This window comes from Mauremys reevesii, linkage group 3 (genome assembly GCF_016161935.1).
Source record: "Mauremys reevesii isolate NIE-2019 linkage group 3, ASM1616193v1, whole genome shotgun sequence".
Lineage (NCBI taxonomy): Eukaryota > Metazoa > Chordata > Testudines > Geoemydidae > Mauremys > Mauremys reevesii.
In genome coordinates, this window is record NC_052625.1 from 71,652,602 (window position 1) to 71,673,387 (window position 20,786).

At 40.2% G+C, this 20,786-nt stretch overlaps 1 protein-coding gene across 1 annotated transcript; it reads left to right on the forward strand.

The window, feature by feature from the left end:
* The first annotated feature begins 305 nt into the window (after nucleotides 1-305).
* On the forward strand, nucleotides 306-17,045 carry HNRNPU (heterogeneous nuclear ribonucleoprotein U). Its single transcript, XM_039530726.1, has 14 exons — nucleotides 306-1,214; nucleotides 2,187-2,301; nucleotides 2,438-2,511; nucleotides 5,835-5,974; nucleotides 7,581-7,680; nucleotides 8,976-9,088; nucleotides 9,508-9,771; nucleotides 10,124-10,243; nucleotides 10,796-10,924; nucleotides 11,323-11,491; nucleotides 12,022-12,267; nucleotides 13,439-13,635; nucleotides 15,215-15,286; nucleotides 15,663-17,045. The coding sequence occupies exons 1-14, from the start codon at nucleotides 497-499 to the stop codon at nucleotides 15,714-15,716; spliced, it is 2,511 nt and encodes an 836-aa protein (XP_039386660.1). The 5' UTR covers nucleotides 306-496; the 3' UTR covers nucleotides 15,717-17,045.
* Nucleotides 17,046-20,786: the final 3,741 nt, after the last annotated feature.

Consider the following 20,786-nt stretch of genomic DNA (forward strand, 5'->3'; position numbering starts at 1 on the left):
TATATTCCAAATGGGGGCCAAGGCACAGAGCAGAGAAGGGACTTGCCTAAGGTCATACTTTGCTACTGATGTTACTTGTGCCTGTACCAGTGGCTCTTTGCTAAGAGCACTAGTCGTGTTCCTCCTGCCCGGAGAAGGGTCCATACCTGCCCCTTGTGGCGCTGGAAAAGGTGGAGGTAGGCAAGGTTGAATGCGCTGGGGCGGGTATTTACGGTAGTGGGGTTGGAGAGGCGCTCGGCGGCATTTACGGTAAATGGGGAGGGAGGGGGTATATTGCGTGCGCGGGCAGGGCGGGCAGAGCTGCGTGCGCGGCCCCGCGAGGCGCGTCTCTCCCTCGCGAGCTCGGTGAAAGGATTTGGCGCCAGGCGGGTCCGCTCTGCAGCTGCCGCAGCCGCACGAACCAGCCGCGCCACCCACCCACCCGCGTCCCACCGGGGCCTCGACCCAGCGCCGCCGCCCGACCGAGCCCAGCGCCGCCAGGCATCGCGCCGCCGCCATGAGCTGCTCGCCCGTCAACGTGAAGAAGCTGAAGGTGTCGGAGCTGAAGGAGGAGCTGAAAAAGCGGCGTCTCTCCGACAAGGGCCTCAAGGCCGACCTCATGGAGCGGCTCCAGGCCGCGCTAGACCAAGAGGAGGCCGGCGGGGGAGGCCCCGCCAGCAGCGCCGCCGAGCCCGGCAACGGCAGCATGGAGGGGGAGGCGGCCGAGATCGGCCAGGAGGGAGGCCCCGACCAGGCCGCGGCCTCCACCGCCGAGGACGACGACGAGGAGGGGATGGAGGCGGCCGATGGCGACGCCATGGAGCTGGGCGAGGAGAACGGCGAGCGGGCGGGGGCCGGGGGCGGCCCGATGGAGGAGGAGGCGGGCGGCTCGGAGGAGGAGGAAGAAGAGGAGGATGAGAACGGAGACGACCAGGGCTTCCAGGAGGGGGAGGACGAGCTCGCCGACGAGGAGGAGGCCGAGGCCGAAGACGCCAACGGGCACGGGGAGCAGCAGCCCCCGCAGCAGCAGCAGCAGCCGCCGCCGCTCCTGCAGCCCCAGCAGCGGGGGCCCGCCAAGGAGGCGCCCGGGAAAAGCGGCGCCTCGGGACCCCCGGCAACGGCTCCTGCCGACCCGGCGGCCGCGGCCAAGTACCAGCAGCCGCCGCCGCAGCAGGACAAGAAGAAAGCGGAAGGCGGCGGCGGAGGCGGCCGCCCCGGGGCCCAGGCTGTCGGGGGTGAGTGCGTGGCCGGGCCGCAGCGGCCTCCCCGGGGCTGAGGGGCCGAGCGCGGGGGGGGGGCGGTTTCCGGGGTGAGGGATTCGTAGCTTAACACGAGACCCGGGCCCTTCCCCGCCGGCGGTGGGATTCGCGCCCCTATCCCGGCCGCGTGTCTCCCCGCAGCGGCGGGGGGGGTGGGGTCGTTGCGCGAGGGCGGGACCGTTGCGCCTGGCTCCGAGCGGGGCGGAGGGGGGGGGGCGGGGGGGCGGGGCTGCTGCGCCGGGGGGGGAGGGGCGGTTCCGGAGGGGCCGCTGGGGCGCGCTGTATTGTGCACACGAACGCTGCGCGGCGTGACGTTGCTTCCGGCCTGGCTGCTGCTCGGGATCGCGTTTTTGGAACGTTCGGTACAATGGAGGCGGAATCCCCTTCCCTGCGGCCGGGCCCCATGCGGAGCGGCCCCCGCCGCCGAGCTGCGCCTGGCCACGCGGAGAGGGGGGCGCTGCAGTTCTGTAGTGCCCTTGTGCGCAGCTCCAGTGTGCCCTGCGGGGAGCGCGTGGGGGAGGGGAAGGAAGATAGCTGTAAAGGATCTGTTTAATGCAGTGAGTTACTACTGGTCTCTCTTCTGCTTAACCTTCCTGTGCCCTGAACGCAGCAGGTGTCTTCTCTGTGCAGGGACAGTATAAATGAGGTCATATTATTCTTGCCATATTTTTCACACATCTGACAATTCATGAAGTAACTTTCAATAATTTTCAGACCACATTATTGTCAGAAGAGATAGGACAACTCTGCATTTTTTTAAATTTTTTTTCTCTTAATTTTAAGAGATCTCTATGCCGGATGTTGATATAATTTTTCTGGCAGCTAGATGGTGTACTCTTAAATTTTAATTTGAAACCTAATGTTTAGGGAAACACATGTACAAATTAAAATGCATTTCTCCACAGGATCTACCTTAAACATATTTTTCATTTAAATTATTTTCTATAGGAGATACTAAAACAGAACAACAAAAAGCTGGTGATAAAAAGAGAGGTGTGAAGAGACCACGTGAAGACCATGGCCGGGGATATTTTGAATATATTGAGGAAAACAAGTACAGCAGGTAGAGAAACTTCAAACCATTAAATATTATTAGAGGTCTATCAATGAAAAGCCCTAAAAGCTAGGTATTAATTACACTTTGTAAAACCATTATTAAGGAAAATATATCAATGTATTCTGATATATTTGGTTTTTAGGGCCAAATCTCCTCAACCACCTGTTGAAGAGGAAGATGAACAGTTTGATGACACAATGGTTTGTCTTGATACTTGTAAGTATATCTGCTTTTTTGACTCTAGTGACAAGCTCCCGGCCCTCTCTCCTCTCCCCCCCCCCCTTTTTGTTTTTGTTTTTTTGAAACTAGCTTGCTGAACTTAGTAGGAACAAACAGGTTGACTCACCAGTAAAAGCTATCTGTGAAGGACTTCAGAATGCCATTTTTCTGCTTTTTATGATATATGAAGAGAGCCTGAAAGGCTTTACTTTGTTTTATTCCCTGTATGGTGCTTCTTTTAAACTTCAAAAATATCACCCCTGGTTTTGATGAGGGGAAGGGTTTCAGGATGTATATTGCAAAGGAGTATATCAAATATATAACTAACACCTTCCAAAATGTTCAGGAATTACTAAAACAGGTGTTAACAAATGAGATTCAAAGTTGGGAGAATGATGTACAGTGAGGGCATAAAGCAAGTGAAAAGAAACTCAGTGGGCTGGTTTAAATTGAGAACTTGATTATGAAATGGTATATACAGGCTCTGTTATACTGTACAGCCTTTCTAATTTGGGAAGGAAGAGGCAGCTTGCCACAATTTCAAAGATTAACCAATACAGTGATAAGAGAGTACATATTGTGATGACGTAACTGCTTGTTGGTTCGCTTAAGCCCTATTCTACAACAAGCAGTCTTTGCATTGATATTAATAAGTTAGAACAAACCATTAGTTGACTTCTAATTGGTTGTTAGTGATTAATGCAGGAAGTAGAAATGTGTTGGTATTGTGTACAAACTTTGTACAGCTGTAAAGTCTTACTATCCGTCATTTGTAATGTCAGCTGTGCATTAGTCTCAGAATTAGTTCAGCACTAATACATCTAGTTCCAACCATGTGTGTGATTGACTTATGCAGAGTAGTAAATTTATAAAGGGGAGAGAATTACCAACTTGTGAGCCCTTGGTGCTGCCACTAAGGGTGGGGTGGGGGGGGAACAACACTGGTTCTTCCAGATATGACATCTCACTAGCGTTTAATGGTCTCTGTATAAAGCAGTACCATATTTTCTACAGTGCCTTGACACAATGGACAGTTACAATGTCAGTTTAAAAAGAAACCTTATCCGATCTGTTAGACATCTGCAAATTATATCCTTCGCTTTCATTAAAGGGAGAACAGTTTAGATGACACTTGTCTAAAAGTATCATACATAGTAGTAGTGTTGCAAGTAATGCTAAGATTACTATTGCTGAAAATTATAGAAATGTTTCATATTCCAGCTTGTTTGCTCTGCGTATTTTGACACCATTTTGTCATCTGTTTCTGCTCTTTGTGGAGAAACTTTTTAAAACTGGGAAAATTTGGATTGACAGTCACATCAACAGAGAATACGGGTTAGATGTAGTTTATGAAACTTAAATTTTATTTATTTTTTGGAAAGTGCCTAGCAGTTAATTCAGTTTAATAATGTTTCTTGACAGACTAGATTTCATTCTTAATTGAAGACTGCTAGTAGTAAGCAGCTGTCTTTTAATGATAGAACTCTGAGTGCCTAAATAATATCTGTGGTTTTATTATACTGCTAGTAGTGGTCTAGTCTTCTTGAACACAAGTAGTTATGCCATTGAAATGCAGTCATCTTTACACAGATTTCAACTTAATATGAGCAGTGGCATGAGTAAACACTACATGTGCATTGGTGGCCTGTATTTCCTGCCACAATTTTTAGATTGCATTAAATTTCTACTTGTGTCAGCCTCTGGGCAACATTGATCCAGATTATATATTCTTGACGCTTCCTTACAAAGGAGTGTTAATTGTCTAAATTAAAAACTTTAAATGTTTTTACAAAACAGGTAAGAAAAACTGTGCAAATGTATATCTAATCAGTTTCACTTTCTGGTTTGGTATGCAATAATATGTGGAGGGTATCAGAAGTGTTCTGAGAACTATGAATGAAAAGTATTTACTATAGTACAAAATAAATTTCAGTTGCAAACATTACAGTTGTAGAAGGGGGTCATTCCATACAAACAAAATGAGAATTCTAGTAATACTAAGCTCCTTAAATCTTAGACCTAAAATGTGTGTCCTGTTAAGACTTCTTAGTTTTAAGAATATCACAAGATGCAGCATGTAAAACAGTACAGTTCCTCTGCATAGACTGGTTACTGTTAACTTTTAACACTTCTATGCTGTTCTAAATACAAGTGGGAAGGCAAGTCTTATACATGGGCAGGATAATATATAGTTTGCTAAATTTTAGCATGGCTGTGGCTTCTAGTACATTCTTGGGCACTTCAAGGGCTGCATCCCACACCTCACATCCCCATGGTACATTGGCTTGTTATGGCTTTAGATCTGCTGTTTTTGTTCTCTAGAAGCTTCCATGGTGTTACTGGTTTCAGTTTTGACATGCTTTTGGGGGCTAAGGTTCCAACTGTGCACTAGTAGTGTGGTTTTTGTTTTGTTGTTTTTGTTCCCATGTGGCACTTTTTTTTATCATTTTGAAGGATCATCTGCTGCTATGCTCTCCCTGTGTAAGCTTACCTATTTCTGATTTGGAGTATTTTATTTTAATTGGCTTGAAATTAATATGGCTACTTGTTAGTAATGTAAACAATTTTATATATATAAAAAAAGAGCTTTTGGTACTTGTTTGTATATTGTTAATGTTGTTCTTTAGAGCCTGTTGTATAAACTGTTAGTACCTATTGGTGTTCAAGGCTATTTTTGATGTCTGCCTGTAAACAGTTACCTTTGTTACACCACATGGTAAATAGAAATTAGAAATAAAATAAACAGTGGCGTGTGGACTTACTAGCAACATGTTTTTATAGGAAATTGGGAAACTTCAATAAATGTGTAAAACTGATTCAGAACACATTCATCAGGCTTCCTCAGGGCTTTCTGATTGATCAGCTATCTGAAACCTTGGGCTGGGAAAGTACTACCAGTATTTAGCAAACCAGTTGGTTTGTTGAAGCATGGAGAAGTGTCCATATCCAGGAGCAGGAAAGCTGTGTTCTGGTCATGCCTCATTTGGAATAACTTTGAAAAAATAAATACTGAAAACGATACTGAGAACTTTCTGAAATTAATTGTAGCTAAATTTATTAAATTTAACATGCCAAAACTTTCTAGCATGAGTGCCTAAAGTTAAATCTAAAGTCATATCTGGGCATCTAAATAATGAGTTTCATGCGTTTCTGAGCCCACTTGCAGTCAACTGCTTGGCACTTTTGAAAGTCAAATCACCTATTTAAGTGCCCCAAATTAGGCACCCATACTTAACAATACTTCTTATAAACTAATCTGTTTAAATTTCAAACATACATATGAATAGCAGTAAACAGTATGATTTTTATTATATTGACAGATAACTGCGACTTACATTTTAAAATCTCAAGAGACCGTTTTAGTGCTTCCTCTCTGACCATGGAAAGTTTTGCCTTTCTTTGGGCTGGAGGGAGAGCTTCCTATGGAGTTTCTACAGGCAAAGTCTGCTTTGAAATGAAGGTAAATCAGATTACTGTTTTAGTGGGGAATGATCTTGAGCATGTGTAAAAACTTAATTATTGGTCACCTTGGTATAGCTCAAATTTTACAGAAATATAATTCCATTCAATTGTAGCTAGATCAGATGGGATAAATCCAGAGTATGGGGATTTTTAATCACTTTCTCTATAGGCCAGAGGAACAATTTTATTTAAAACATGAAAAATAACAAACTATTGGCAAAAATGCTTTTTATACAAAGACTCTACAAAATGCAGAGATTTACATTTGAATCACGTAGCTATAAACAAGGCTTGAAAAACTTACCTGACACCAACTAGCCAAGACCAGAGGATTGTGCTTCATGCCACCTACAGTCTAAAGGAATAAAATGCTACTGCATTTAGTTGTAATTTAACCCAGCAATCTCATGCCACAGGAGTTGGTAACTTTACCAGGCAACTAATAGTCAGGACTCCGTCTCCTAGCTGAAGCCAGCAAGGTGGGAAAGGGAAAGAAGCAGTAGTGCTGTAGATGGTCCATGGCCATGTAGGAAGCCAACACTTTCCACCTGCTGGGATGGGGTGGGTGCTGAAATTACTACCAGGTATTGGTCCTTGTCTTGGCTCACTGCCTTCAGCCTATGTCTTAAATTCTTAAGCCTTTTCCTTTCATGCACCCCATGCACAATTCTAGTTGCTTTTTATTCTCCTTTCATGCAGTGCCCTTAGGCCTCCTGGCTGCTGCAAGGGTTGGTAGGTGGGTATCTCCTTTTACCCAGGCTCCCTTAATGAATTATTCTTGGTGCCTGCTGCCATTGCCATTACTGCTGCAGCTCCAACTGTCTTGTCTTCAAGTCAGTGTCATTCCGCTTATATGACTTTGAAGCGCAGAGGATTCTGGTTAGTTTTCACTTGAGCTCGGAGCAGCAGCAAGTATATGGCAGCTACCTGTCTACATATTTATGGGGACTTAGGGATTTTTTTTCTTTTTTTTCTTTGTAATCATAAGAGTAGTACGTCTTTAAACAAAGCATAGGTTCTGCAAAAGCTGATAGACTCATAACATTTGCCAAAAGAACTGTTTGCTATCAGTCCCTTGCTATAAAAGAAATACTTTTAAGCTTTAAACTGTCCTTGTATCACTACAGCCAAAACACTGGCTTAATTTCTTCATGTAATACTGCACTTTAATCTGTACCGTATTGGCTAGAATAATATTCACTGTCTTGTGCATGCAGAGTACTGGCATATTACCATGCAGAGGAGTCGAGTGAATTTTTTGTTCAACGTAATACTAATTTTAAAGTTAGAAGGGCTCCTTATACTTTAAATGCCCTAGCCTCCCCATAAACAAAGCTCTTGAAGTCACATGCACCTTTACATCCTTAGCCAGAAGATATAAGTACTTGGTAGCTGACTTGTAGTTCCAGAAAGTTTTAACTCAAGACTACTTAACTGTTTTCCCCATGCCAACCCTCCCCTCCTTCCCCCCAGTAATGCCTGAAAATGTGTTAGGCTCTTATTTGTACTTAATAATTTGAAGCCTGTATTAAGAGATGATGCAAAATATCTTCAGGAACCTGATATTTCATTTCACTTTTTAATCATTTTTTGTTTAAAAACAGGTTACAGAGAAGATTCCTGTTAAACATCTGTATACAAAAGACATTGACATACATGAAGTGCGGGTTGGCTGGTCACTGAATACAAGTGGAATGTTGCTTGGTAAGACTTCAGAATATGTCAGTCAGTATTACTTAAATTTAGCTAAACGGCATTCAGCCTTTTTTTGATGACCACCTCACTTCTTATGGAGTAACTAAATCTGTATAGGCTTTTTTTTTTTTTTTTTAACTGTTGGTGATGCCTCCTAAACACACTAAGATAGGCATTGTATCAAGTGATTCTGTGAAGACAGTGGCTTTGAAAGAAGGATACACTTCTTGGGCCAAAACAGGTTGGTTTTTAAATATAGGTGTACGGGCTACTTGACAGGTGTAAGGGCTACTTGACTCTGCAAGAGCTGTGCTTCCCTCTTAATGATAAAAAGCATCAGCTGTGTAGAATAATTCTGTATAATTTTTGCTCTACATATTACCTGTGTGCCATCAGCACAAGACTGACTTGAAGAGCAGATTGCTAAGTATGTTGGCACAAGTCCAGAGAAACAAACAAAGGTATTACTCTCAGAATTATTAATAGGAAAATGAAGAATTATGTGGTGATTCTACCAAAAATCTTTCACTTTTGAAAGTGGGTAGGAGGGAAGAATACTCTGCTGGATGAAAGGAAATTATTCTCCTAGTATTCTGCTGTTTAAATATTTAACACCCACCATTGTTGGTGAGGTGCCATCTTTGTAGATAATATTTGAGTTCTGTCTGTTCTGCTGCAGCAGCTGTAAACTAATATTTTTAAAGGGGTGCTGGTGCACAAACTTCATAATTTAAGATAGTTTTAATACTTGTGTCTGCTGCGCTTGTTGAAATGTTCGCTATTGAACGAATAGTAATTTGGAGTAGCATCTGGTGATGGTATAGGCTCCTTAAAGATGGTTCTTAGCTGCCATCTAATACGTTTCAGTAAAAGTCAAATGTGTCTTAAAAACTAAAGATGTAGTCCATTTTGACAGTTCATAAGGTAGAATTCAGGAACTGTGAGTAGAGAAAGTCAAAAACTTCAAGGATGTAACAATCTATGATGTACCTCTTTTTTTTTTTTTTTAAATACTAGAAATATTTAAAAGAACACAATGCTGGAAAACAGACGGCCTTAGAGTAATTTGGAATTTCTGATTTATTTCTGTCGATGTCTAGCTGCTTTTTTTTCCCTCTTATTTTGGAACTCCTGCTAGATAATGGCCTACGGTGAAGTACCTGCAAAATGAGACACAGCACAGTTCATTTGAATGAATATAAACTTTTTTAGAATGTTGATAACTACTTTTAAAGTAGTTAATCTAGAACACAAGATTGTAGCCAGTCACTGTAGCTTTCCTCTGTTATCTTTTCTTTCACCAGGTGAAGAAGAATTTTCTTATGGATATTCTCTAAAAGGAATAAAGACATGCAATTGTGAGACTGAAGACTTTGGTGAGAAGTTTGATGAAAATGATGTGATTGCGTGTTTTGCTGTAAGTTTTCCACTATTTCTCTGTTTTTGAAACTTGAATTTTCTGGCTTAGTTACGTGGAATAGGCTGACCTGATTCTAAAAAACTGGAGCAAGATACTTGTATCTTAACGATTCTGGTTAATTTTCTTAGTGTTGATACATTATTTGATGCTTGTTTAACTGAGTTAAAGCCATTTTCTGTATGGAAGATATTTACATTATACAAAGTTTGATAACTTTTATCTACATTATCTAAAGGGCTGCAAAACTTTAAATAAGATGGTTTGGTTACTTGTGTTGTGGACAAAGTGGAAACAGAGATTCCATCATGAAGCCTTGATAAAAGGAAACTTGAAGTGATTATATACAGAGTACTTGGATTCCTCCTAATTTGGTCTTTATACTGTGCAAGTTAAATTTTTGTTTCATATATTAACAGAATTTTGAAGGTGATGAAGTGGAACTCTCGTATTCCAAGAATGGGCAGGATCTTGGTGTTGCATTCAAAATCAGTAAGGAAGTTCTTGATGGGCGACCACTCTTCCCACATGTTCTCTGCCATAACTGTGCAATTGAATTCAACTTTGGTCAGAAGGATGAACCCTACTTTCCCGTACCTGAAGAGTATAGCTTCATTCAGAAGGTTCCATTAGATGATCGGGTTAGAGGACCAAAGGGACCTGAACAAAAGAGAGACTGTGAAGTAAGTGTGATATATTAGTTCTTTTGAAAACTATTTTAAAGCATATTAATCTAATTACAGTAATCCTATTGAAAATCTTACTACACAACTAGTTTTGTCCATCTGTGTGGATGCTAGTTCTCGAAACAAGTAATTTATGATGTTTAAAGTCGTAACATTTTTGAGATTGGGCATTCTATAAAGTTTACCAGTTTGGACCCATTCTGATTTTTCTCCATATTTTAACTAAATGAAACAATTAAAGCAATAATTGGCATAATTATGGCAACATTTTTGATAAGTTGCCAGTTAGCACAGGTTCTATATTTGGCATTCCATTTAAACTATAACAACCTAAACCATGTCATAATAGGTGGTAATGATGATTGGCTTGCCTGGAGCTGGGAAGACCACATGGGTTTCCAAACATGCAGCAGAAAACCCTGGAAAATACAATATCCTTGGAACAAATACTATTATGGACAAAATGATGGTAAGTAGTGACAGGACTGAGGTCTGTCAGTAGTTTTATAAAAGTTGAAAGCTTGCTTGGATTTTTTTTTCTTTCCCATATTATTTGTGATCTTAAATGTCAAAGTATTGAATAGTTGTTTTGGGAGACTTAAGGAATTTTGACTAAACAAAGTAAATATAACATGAATTACAGCAGGCTTCTAAACCTTATGTATGTCCTTATATCAGATTTCTTTGGTTGACCTGCTAGTTATGAAATGTTAAGTATTTTTGGCCTGTATTGCTTTTTAAGGATGGGTTACACCTCTAAATTCTGACATGGATTGTAATGCAGTAATTGTTTTTGCATGATGTCTGTAGTGATTATAAAGGGAAATATTGCTCACGTGCCATAGCAGACGTTTTAAAGAATCACTGTTCCTTTGTGTGAGAACCCCAATTCAAATGAGTTTGCAGTGCTTCACTTAATTTTTTTTAAGCCAAGCCTTCAATGCCAGATAAAAACACTTAACAAAGGAATAGGTCAGCAACAGGAGGAGTACTACTATAACTTTGGAATATGTTTCTGTAGGTTGCAGGATTTAAGCGGCAGATGGCTGACACTGGAAAACTTAACACACTGTTGCAGAGAGCTCCGCAGTGTCTTGGCAAGTTCATTGAGATTGCCGCTCGTAAGAAGCGGAACTTCATTTTGGATCAGGTATAAGTTAGTGTATGAAATTTAATTTTTAAATTAGAATGGAAATAACTAAGTGGGATTCAGGTTTAGAATCTAGCAGCTGTTTCTTGCGCTCTTCCGCTTTGGCCTCCTCACTGAGGTAGGAAGGAAAAGGTTGAACTGTACTACAAGCATTTTTAATCACTTCATGTGTCATTTTAAGCTTTCTCCAAAATTGTGGGGTGTTGAGGGAAATAGTGTTCACATCCAAAGAGTGTGTAAGATTTTTGTAAAGGTGCACCATGCTACATCTGTCCTTCCACTTACATGTAAAAGTCATTGCAAGCTCTTGTAGAGATGAAATTTATACACCATAAGTTTAACTTCCTTTAGTTCTGACAATGACAGCTACGTGTAGTAAGTTACTGCATTTTTTTCAGACAAATGTGTCTGCAGCTGCGCAGAGGAGAAAAATGTGCCTGTTTGCAGGCTTCCAGCGCAAAGCAGTTGTTGTTTGCCCAAAAGATGAAGACTACAAGCAAAGAACACAAAAGAAGGCAGAGGTGGAGGGAAAAGATCTTCCAGAGCATGCAGTTCTCAAAATGAAAGGCATGGAACATAATCCTATACTGTGTTTTAGGATGTTGAGTATCTGTTTAAAGGGATAATGTAAATTTTTAGACTTCAAATTTGCTTACCTTAAAACAGTTACACTAAAACCTAGAAACTGGAAGACTATTGTAGCTTTGTAAGACAACACTATATTGTGTGTTCCCTCTGCTGCAGTCCTTAATACTACTCAGTCATGCTGATATTGCTCCATGCAGATGCACAAAGCTGTCGTGGCATAAAGTGCCCTATTTAAAAAAAAAAAAAACCATTAAACATGCTTGGCAGACATTGATGTTTGTTCTGAGTGCAGGTTTCAAAAAATTAACAGGGAGAATATTTTCTAGCTTTGGATAGTATTAGCAACTTCTTGGTAAACTGTTTGCTTCACTTACCGCTCCTCAGTTTTGTCTTCATATTCAGTGATTCGGTTTCTGGAATTTTGTCCCTGCTCTTGGAGGAGGAGTGAGTAAAGGGTTTAATTGTATCTCAGTGGGTATTCTGAACATCCAGGGTTTTCTCCTTTATAGGAAACTTCACACTGCCGGAGGTAGCAGAATGTTTTGATGAAATAACCTATGTAGAATTACAGAAAGAGGAGGCTGAGAAGCTCTTGGAACAATATAAGGAAGAAAGTAAAAAATCTCTTCCTCCTGAAAAGAAACAGAACACTGGCTCAAAGAAGAGTAACAAAAAAAGTGGTAAAAATCAGTTTAACAGAGGTGGCCAGAGAGGACGGGGAGGATTCAACATGCGTGGCAACTTCAGGGGAGGAGGTAGGCCTAGAAACAGACCTGTTAACTTTATAGACATTTCTGGCTTTGGTGTTCACCTTTGACTATAGTTGGTTCATTACCTTTATGCTGGGGAAAGCTTGATTTCAGATACATTTGAAGAGGAAGTCAAGGCATTAGCAAAATATACTCCTTCATAAGCTGAATATTTTTGGTAAAAAAATGTTTCAGATTAGCTGCCGTGTTAGTCTGTATCCTCAAAAAGAACAGGAGTACTTGTGGCACCTTATAGAATAACAAATTTATTTGAGCATAAGCTTTTGTGTGCTACAGCCCACTTCAGCGGATCTGAAGAAGTGGGCTGTAGCCCACGAAAGCTTATGCTCAAATAAATTTGTTAGCCTCTAAGGTGCCACAAGTACTCCTGTTCTTTTTTTGGTTTAAAAAAAAAAAAAGACTCCATCAAAGAGCGGGGGTCAGCTTATAACTGGGTCTACACCAAGATTTGATTTTAAACTCTATGGAATCATTTAGTTGAATATCTAATACATTCTTTTTTTTTTATTTATTTTTTTTTAACCTGGAGCGTTCTCAGGCACTGAGCCCCTCAGCTCGCCGTAGCCACAGTTCGCCATTCCCAGCCGATGGGAGCTGCGGGAATGGCGAACAGCAGCCACGGGGAGCCGAGGGGCTCTGTGCCTGTGAATGCAGTCCCGACCTGCCAGCGGCTTACCCTCATGGGCTGGGAGCCAAAGTTTTCCAACACCTGAAATATAGGGTCGGCTTATGAAAGGGTCGTGCAGTTTTTGCTATTTTGGGGGGTTGGCTTATAAATGAATGGGCTAATGAAGGGTATATACGGTAACTTAAATTAGTCCATAATTTAGAGGGAACTAGAGATCCTATACTGTATTCATATAGCTTGTCAAGGGCATTGCTGCTGAATTTTCAGATTTGGATTTGGTGTTTGGTTTTGCACTATATTGGTGTCTCTGGATGTTTTAATCAGGTATCAGAAATTTCTTATTTAGGCATTCTTTTTCATTTGAAGCTGGTGGGCTTGGCATCCAAATCCATTAGGCAAAACAAATCTTCATTAAAATTTAGTATGTGTAAAACATAGGATTTGAGATATGTTGGCTATATCAGACAATAGTTTTCATATAAGAGAATTGTCAAACAAATGCCTGGTTTTTGTTTTTTCTTCCCACAGTCCCTGGGAACCGTGGTGGATACAACAGGAGAGGTGGCAATATGCCTCAGAGAGGCGGTGGCGGTGGTGGTGGTGGTGGCAGTGGGGCAATTGGCTATCCATACCCTCGTGGCCCTGTCTTTCCAAGCAGAGGTGGTTACTCAAACAGAGGAAACTATAACAGAGGTGGAATGCCCAACAGGGGGAACTACAACCAGGTAGGTAATGCATTCTGTAGGTGAGCTAAAGTTAACTTATCAGGTATTTAAGTCAATTTCTTATTTGAAAGGTTTCAGTAGTAATTTACAAATTTGCAGGTTGAAGCATGTTGATTCACAGTTTAAAAAACAAGTCTCCTGTGATAGTGGTATGGTGAGTTTGTGTTTAAAAGGCCTGTCTACTTTAGGTAATTTTGGCACTTGCTCACACACATGGCACCAAACCTTTATTAAACATGCTTAGAGCTGGTGCATCTGGTGTAATTGGGAAGATTTTAAGCCTTTGCTCCTGTTAAATAGAAAAAATTTAGAGTTCTTGTTTTTGCAGTCTAAGCACAAGCTTCCTACATTAACAGTTAACTGATCTAATAGAAGTGTTGACATAGAATTGTTAAGTGAAAGGGACAGCACCTGTATAAAATGCTTCTGAAAAATACATAACTAAGAAAGTATTTTCACAAATTTAATAGTAACTCAGTAAATGAATGTACTTGTTTTATGGAATATGTGGAGAGGCATATAAAGGCTCAAAATTACAGGAGCTAGCATATCCAGACTACCAAGACATGAAAAATAACACTAGGAACTGTGTTCCATGTACACAGTCCCTGGGATCTCCCAAGATGTACAGCTATGCAAGGCTCCCCTCACATCATTGCAAGTAAAGTGAAATGTATCTGAAGGAGAAGGTTTAATAACAAAAGAGATGCAGAAAGGAGATATGAATTTTAACTGCTTCAAGCACTACAACCCAACCTGTGCACTGCTCATGGTTTAGGAGTGGCCATGGGACCTCCTTATGACTGGCCATGTCACTTGTATGATATGTGAGGACAAATGTATCCCAATTTTGGGGGCTGATCTAGTGCATGATACATCAGTTAAGCAAACTGTTAAGTATTCTGAGCATCTCATAATAGCTGTTTGTGATCTTAACAGCACCAGGAACTTAATTGCTACTCCTTCAAATGGACAGACTTCAGTGGAGGTATTCAAAAGTTTGTTGAATTATCTTGGACTGTTAAAGAGCCAGCAGATGGAGCCCAAGCTAATAGACTGACTTGAGAAACTTCCCAAACACTGATGCTAAACCAGAATGCTGCATTTCTTCCAATATAGTGAAAATTCTTAAGTACACTTCCATAGTGTGGCTTGCATCCCAAACTCTGTGCACCACCCTTTTCTTTCATTATTAAAGAAACCATATCTTTGCCTGATCACATAATATCCTTGTGGCGACTGCAACATGAAAGAGTAGGAACGTATTTTGTATTTATAGTTGTCTTAATAGAATTAGCCAGCTGGAAATTAGTCAAAACTGGATTAGCCAGTTGTTCAGACCACCAACAGCAGCAGTTTGAGAGCTACTGGTTTATGAAACCTATCAAATCCAAAACCCTCACCAAATATAAATCGCTGAAACAATGGAGAGAAATGTAAGCATTTTAAGAGCTTTTCAGTGTCTCTAAGGTTTGTACCATGACAGGTGCACTAGTAAGTCTTTGATTCTCTTGCATACCCTTCTGGAATATGGCCTACAACAGATGTAGTCGTGTTCTAAAACACCTTCTTGTTACAGAATTTCAGAGGAAGGGGAAATAATCGTGGCTACAAAAACCAATCTCAGGGCTACAACCAGTGGCAGCAGGGTGTAAGTAACTTCTGAGACTTTTCTTTAAGTCCTTAAGAATTGACTCACTCACATGTGTGAAAATGCTGTGCAAAGTTGTCTCGAAAGTCTAGGGTATGCTGTTCAAAGTCTAGGATATCTTGCATTCCAGCTGTAGCTTATTTACTTATAATGGCAGTCAGTATATCTGGTTTCTTCTCAGTATGGCATTACATTAAACAATATGACGCCTCCTGTTTCTTACACAGTTCAGATATTACTGCCAACTGAAAAGTTGTTCTTCCCTGGTTAGTTAGCTGTCATCTAATTTCCTTGTAAATATATTTAATGTAGGAAAGTGAGCTGTGAGTAATGTCTGGTTACAGTTCAAAATTAATTATTTATCCATCTATTGCAGCAATTCTGGGGTCAGAAGCCATGGAGTCAGCATTATCACCAAGGATATTATTGAATACCCAAATAAACGAACTGATACATATTTCTCCAAAACCTTCACAAGAAGTCGACTGTTTTTCTTTAGTAGGCTAACTTTTTAAACATTCCACAAGAGGAAGTGCCTGCGGGTTCCTTTTTTAGAAGCTTTGTGGGTTGATTTTTTTCTTTTCTTTTTTTGTACATTTTTAATTGCAGTTTTAAAGTGATTCGTAAGAGAACCTCAGCATTGTGCACGATAAGAGAATGTGTCAGTATTTCAGGGTTCTACATTTTATCTGTAAAATGTGACTTTTTTTTTTTTACCACAACAAAAGTAAAACGTTGCTTTGTACCTGGTGTCTTTTTATTAAAGAATTTTCTCCTTTTTCCTCCCTCCCCCAATTTCTAGGAAACAGTCGTGAGTCATTGTCACAATTGAATAGAAATGTTAGCAACCAGATTCATGTTGAGGCTCATAGTGGCCCTCATGAATATCATGAGACTATGTAATGCTCATATTACACTCCATCCTCTCTATGCGGTTTCTGGGTGGAGGGATTGGGAAAGCAAAAGTTTCTGGCAATAACTAGAAAGGTTTTATAAGATTGGAATTCAGCAAAACTTGGGGCAAAGAGGAAACCTAGAGCTAAATAGTGAAGGTGGAGTGCATGTAGAAGAGCTCTTCAAGTGTAAAACTTGGTTGCATTAATTGTGAAGGCTCAAACTTGTGAAGGTACAACACCATGAATTCTTTACCATTTGTTCTGCATTTTGATTCTGAAAAGAAGCTGGCTTTGCCCATTTCTTATTAAACAAAACTTGTTGTAAATCCAGTTGTCTAATGGGATCTATATGAAGTTAGCTGTGTGTCTGTATAACCCCTTTTCCCCCCTAAATACTGTATACCTAGTGTGCTTGTAGTAGTTACTCCACCATTTTGTAAGCTAATGAAACTGTGAGTCACCCATTTTATATCTAATTTTTAATCATGTCAATTCTCAAATGGGTGTATCTCCTTAGCCTGCTGATTCCTTTTTCTCTTTAAAAAAAAAAAAAGTAGGTGGAGAAATTTAACTTTAGACGTTTGTTTGCAATAAAATAAATTCATTTTACTCTTGTTTTGGGATTCTCGCCATCAAGGTCTAAAATCCCTTTTTTAAAACTCTTCAGAGGAAGAAGAGAATGTACAAACTTATGTTGGACAGCTCCAATGCTTTACTCTGTACACTCTAAAAATACTGGAATGAAAACTGGTGGCTTTTGTTGCTGTGGAAAACTTGCTTGTAAAGGAACTACGTTTATCATAAGACAAATGTTAACCTAGCTGAAAGAAAAGTCTTTCATTAAACTTCCATATGACAGTAAATTGTTCCGATCTAACATTTCCACTGCATATGATCCTTAAACCCTCCACCTATCTTGAAGGAAGGAAGTCTTTTTAAAAAAAAAAACGAGGCAGTCTTTTTATCAAATATTTGAACGTTCTGGGTTTGAGGAGACATACGTAAAATGTACATCCCATGTATAATTCCATAATCTACTTCACTAATATGTAAAGATTTAGCCTTTGATGTGGATTGTACTGACTGCTGTGTAAATCAGTTTAAAGAAATCACAGCTCTTGCTGTGAAATAGAAAATAGGGAGGGAAGAAAACAAAGGCCAACTGTAACATCTTAAAAGGTCCAGTTTTACTGTAGCAGCACTGTTCAATTATAAGCATATACACAATTGTTGTAATATTGTTAGCTAATTCTTGGCCTGCATAGATCACATTATATGGGCAAGATGGATGCTTTAGGTCAATAGTTACAATTATGACAGATGTAAAATACACCTTACACTATTACAAAGAGGTAGGGACTCATTTTTTAGTTTTAAAACCTAGAACATGGTGATCCATTATAGCAGAAACTGCCATCCTCTGTCCCGATGTAGAGACAGTGTTGTGCACTTGAACAAAACAGTTTTTCTTTAAAATGTCACTTGGCTAGTGAAAAGTCCTGTGTAGTGTTGATGTTCAAAAATACTTCACTTGTTTTATTAAGAACTTGTAGCCATAGCAGCAGATGGTAATTGGATACTAAGGCCCCCTGCCCCCTCCAACCCCCATACATCCTTCTGTGAGGTGGTGGTAGATAGTAGTAACAAAATTGCTTTGAGGGAAAACAAATTCATGAATCAATTAATTTTTCCCATAAAGATACTAGTCGCTGAAGCCAAGTGGGAACTCTAACCACAGTACCTCTCTTCGACTGGGAATCAAGCATTTTGAGTACTCAGTGGCATAAGAAAACACCTTTTTCTCTAGTACTGCTTAACTTTTTGCTCTTTTCCAATGTTTTGCTATATACATGATTTTCCTTCCATTAGTCTTTAAATACCAAACATAACAGCATGTATTTTAAAAGGACATATGGATTATTTTCGTTTAGAAAACTAGTATGATTATGTAAGGTATCTTTGAGCATGCAATTTCAGTAGTAGTGAAGACTACAAATGCAGTAAAAATGCTTTCTCTAAAAATTCTCTTGCAAACCCTGAGCAGAACAAACCTCTCCAATTAGCTTAAGATCTGAGCATGGGTATAAGAGACGCTGACTCTTGACATCTCTTCTGATCTTATAGCTGTGCTATTTGCACTGCTAAAATGTAGATTTTAGAAATCTCCATCAAAAAACACAAACTATTAAAACTTGAAGAAATTCATTCTTTACTTTGATTACAAAGGTCTAGTCTTAAATAGGTTTTGTTTTTTTTCTTAGCCAGCCAAGCAAGGGAGAGGCTTTTTCTATAGTTTTAGTGAATCGTGTTTAAAGTTCAAAAAATGTATATACATTTATTGAGCTGGTTAAGATAGTGTATGAAGCTGGAATGTTAACTGGAGAGGGAGAATGGAAACTAAGTTGGGTTTAAACCTAGCCAGGTCATAGAGACTTATTCCTCATATGACCATTACTACACTTTCTGCATTTAAATTTTTAGTCTGAGTAAAGAAATTAAAGGGATAACAAATCCATGAGAATTGTAATAATTACATGCCTCTCCCCCAAATTACTGGTCTCTTGGGTTACAAAAATGTGATTATTTCCCCATCCCTTGCTTCCAAAATGACTTGCCAAAAAACCCAACATTTGCAGTTAACCCATGACTAAGGAAAATCAATAGAAAAGTTGCATGGAGTTGAGTTGATAAAACTAATACTGTTTCAACAGAGTATAAACCACAGCTGTATGCTGTCACCAAAGAGGGCTTGCCATCTGGCATATTAAGTAACCACAGGCATGTTATAAGGCCTTGTTTACACTGGAAAAAACTGCCCATTTTATAGCAGTTGCACTATGCTATGCTGTGAGTGCTCATAAAATGGGCTCCTATTTTACTTCCATGTCATAAAAAGTACTGGAGCTGCAGTGGTGGTGTAACTGGTAGAGTTAATAGTGTAGTGTAGACAAGGCTCTATTGTACACCTATTAGCAGTTCTGGTACCATGCATATTGCTCAAGCTTTAATAACTTGTCTGGTAAAATTGCTTGAGTCTTTGCACTAGAACTTCAACTATAGCTACCAGCTCCTGTAATATGAGCATTAATTTTTCTGGTTTCAATATACCCTAAGGATTTGTCTTCTGTACTATCAATGAAATTCCACTTGTGGCAGAAACTGATTTCTAATATAGGGAGGAGACAGCCATCAGCATTTTCTAAAGCAGCCATAGTGGTAAAGCAACTGTAGGAGACATCCCAAAATACTTCGTGTGGGCACCCTGTGCCCTGAAGTTTTCAGAATGGGTGGCTCTAAGAAACTACACCCTCTTTAATGAGCTGGGAAAATGGTAGGTACTGTACTACTACACCCTTCTATAGCAAATCTCGTAGAAGTTAGTGTGAAAGAAACCTTTTTGGAATTCTGTTTAAAATCCTGACTTGGAAATAAGCTGTGTGTGTGTGTGTGTGTTTCTTTTTTTAACTGAGCCCTGAAAAGCCTAGTAAATAGGAAACTAGATTTTTGAGTCCACTCTTGCTCCCAACACAGACTGGCTTGTCTCATCTGCCATACTGTGGCCTTATATACACTATGAAATAGAACCATTACCGAACATAGTTGTCAGCAAACAATTCAGGTGACGGAGCTAAACACAAATGGCTCACTGAGCAGGGTTTGTCCTGACCTATGCTTACTCATTAAGTGTTCAGTTACAGTTCTGTTTTCTTGTTTAGATAGGTATGCTAGCAAGCTTAGTCCTTAATGGCAGCAACTATCTTTCTTTAGTTGACTGTTGTGGGAATTCATGTTGTACTTGCAGCTTTCATTTTGGTATAAAACACCTTGTTGGTTCCTGAAATATATTTAAAACATACTGATTTTGAGTCTGTTGTTTCCTATTTGCTTCAATGGGGGAGGAGGGGTGGAGTCAGTCCAATTCTGCTGTCTTAAATCTGTACTTACTGTAATAATCACTCTCCCAAAAGGGTCCAAGTCCTGCTTTGATAGACATGTCTATTGAAGTCATACCTCTTCTAAAAATCCCAGCCCTTTAGAAATCTCTGTTAATGTTTTCTAATGGCACAACTTCAAACCAGGTCAGGAGAAATCAAATTAAGTCCATAACAGAGCATGAATTTCTTAGATGGGAGAGGGGTAATAAGATGCCAGAAAAAGCTTATGGAGGGAAAGTAGAAATTGAAAAGTGCTGATTTGCAGTATAAAGGTGTTATCAAACCAGCTATGGTGAGGTTAAAGGAAGTATGCTAGCTCTTCAGCACCCCCGCCCCTTTTTGTGATGCAAAGTTCACATAATCCTACACAACTGGCTGCATGCGGTTGGTTGGGAGGAGGAGAGAGTATTTTATTGCAAGATAGCTTAAGCTAGGTTGCTTCCCGGTTTTATATAGCTTCTTCCCCTTCATTCACTCAGAGATTGAGGTGCAGCTGTCCATTCACTGGGCCTTTTGGGGGCTGTAACAGTTGTACAGTACAGAATCAGCCAACTGGAATAGTAATTGTGGACAGTAATGAATCTTCATTTGACTCCTGCCTTCAGTCGTCCATTTCACAAACATTGGGAGTGGCAGGAATCCATTGGAATAAACACCAAACAGCTGCTT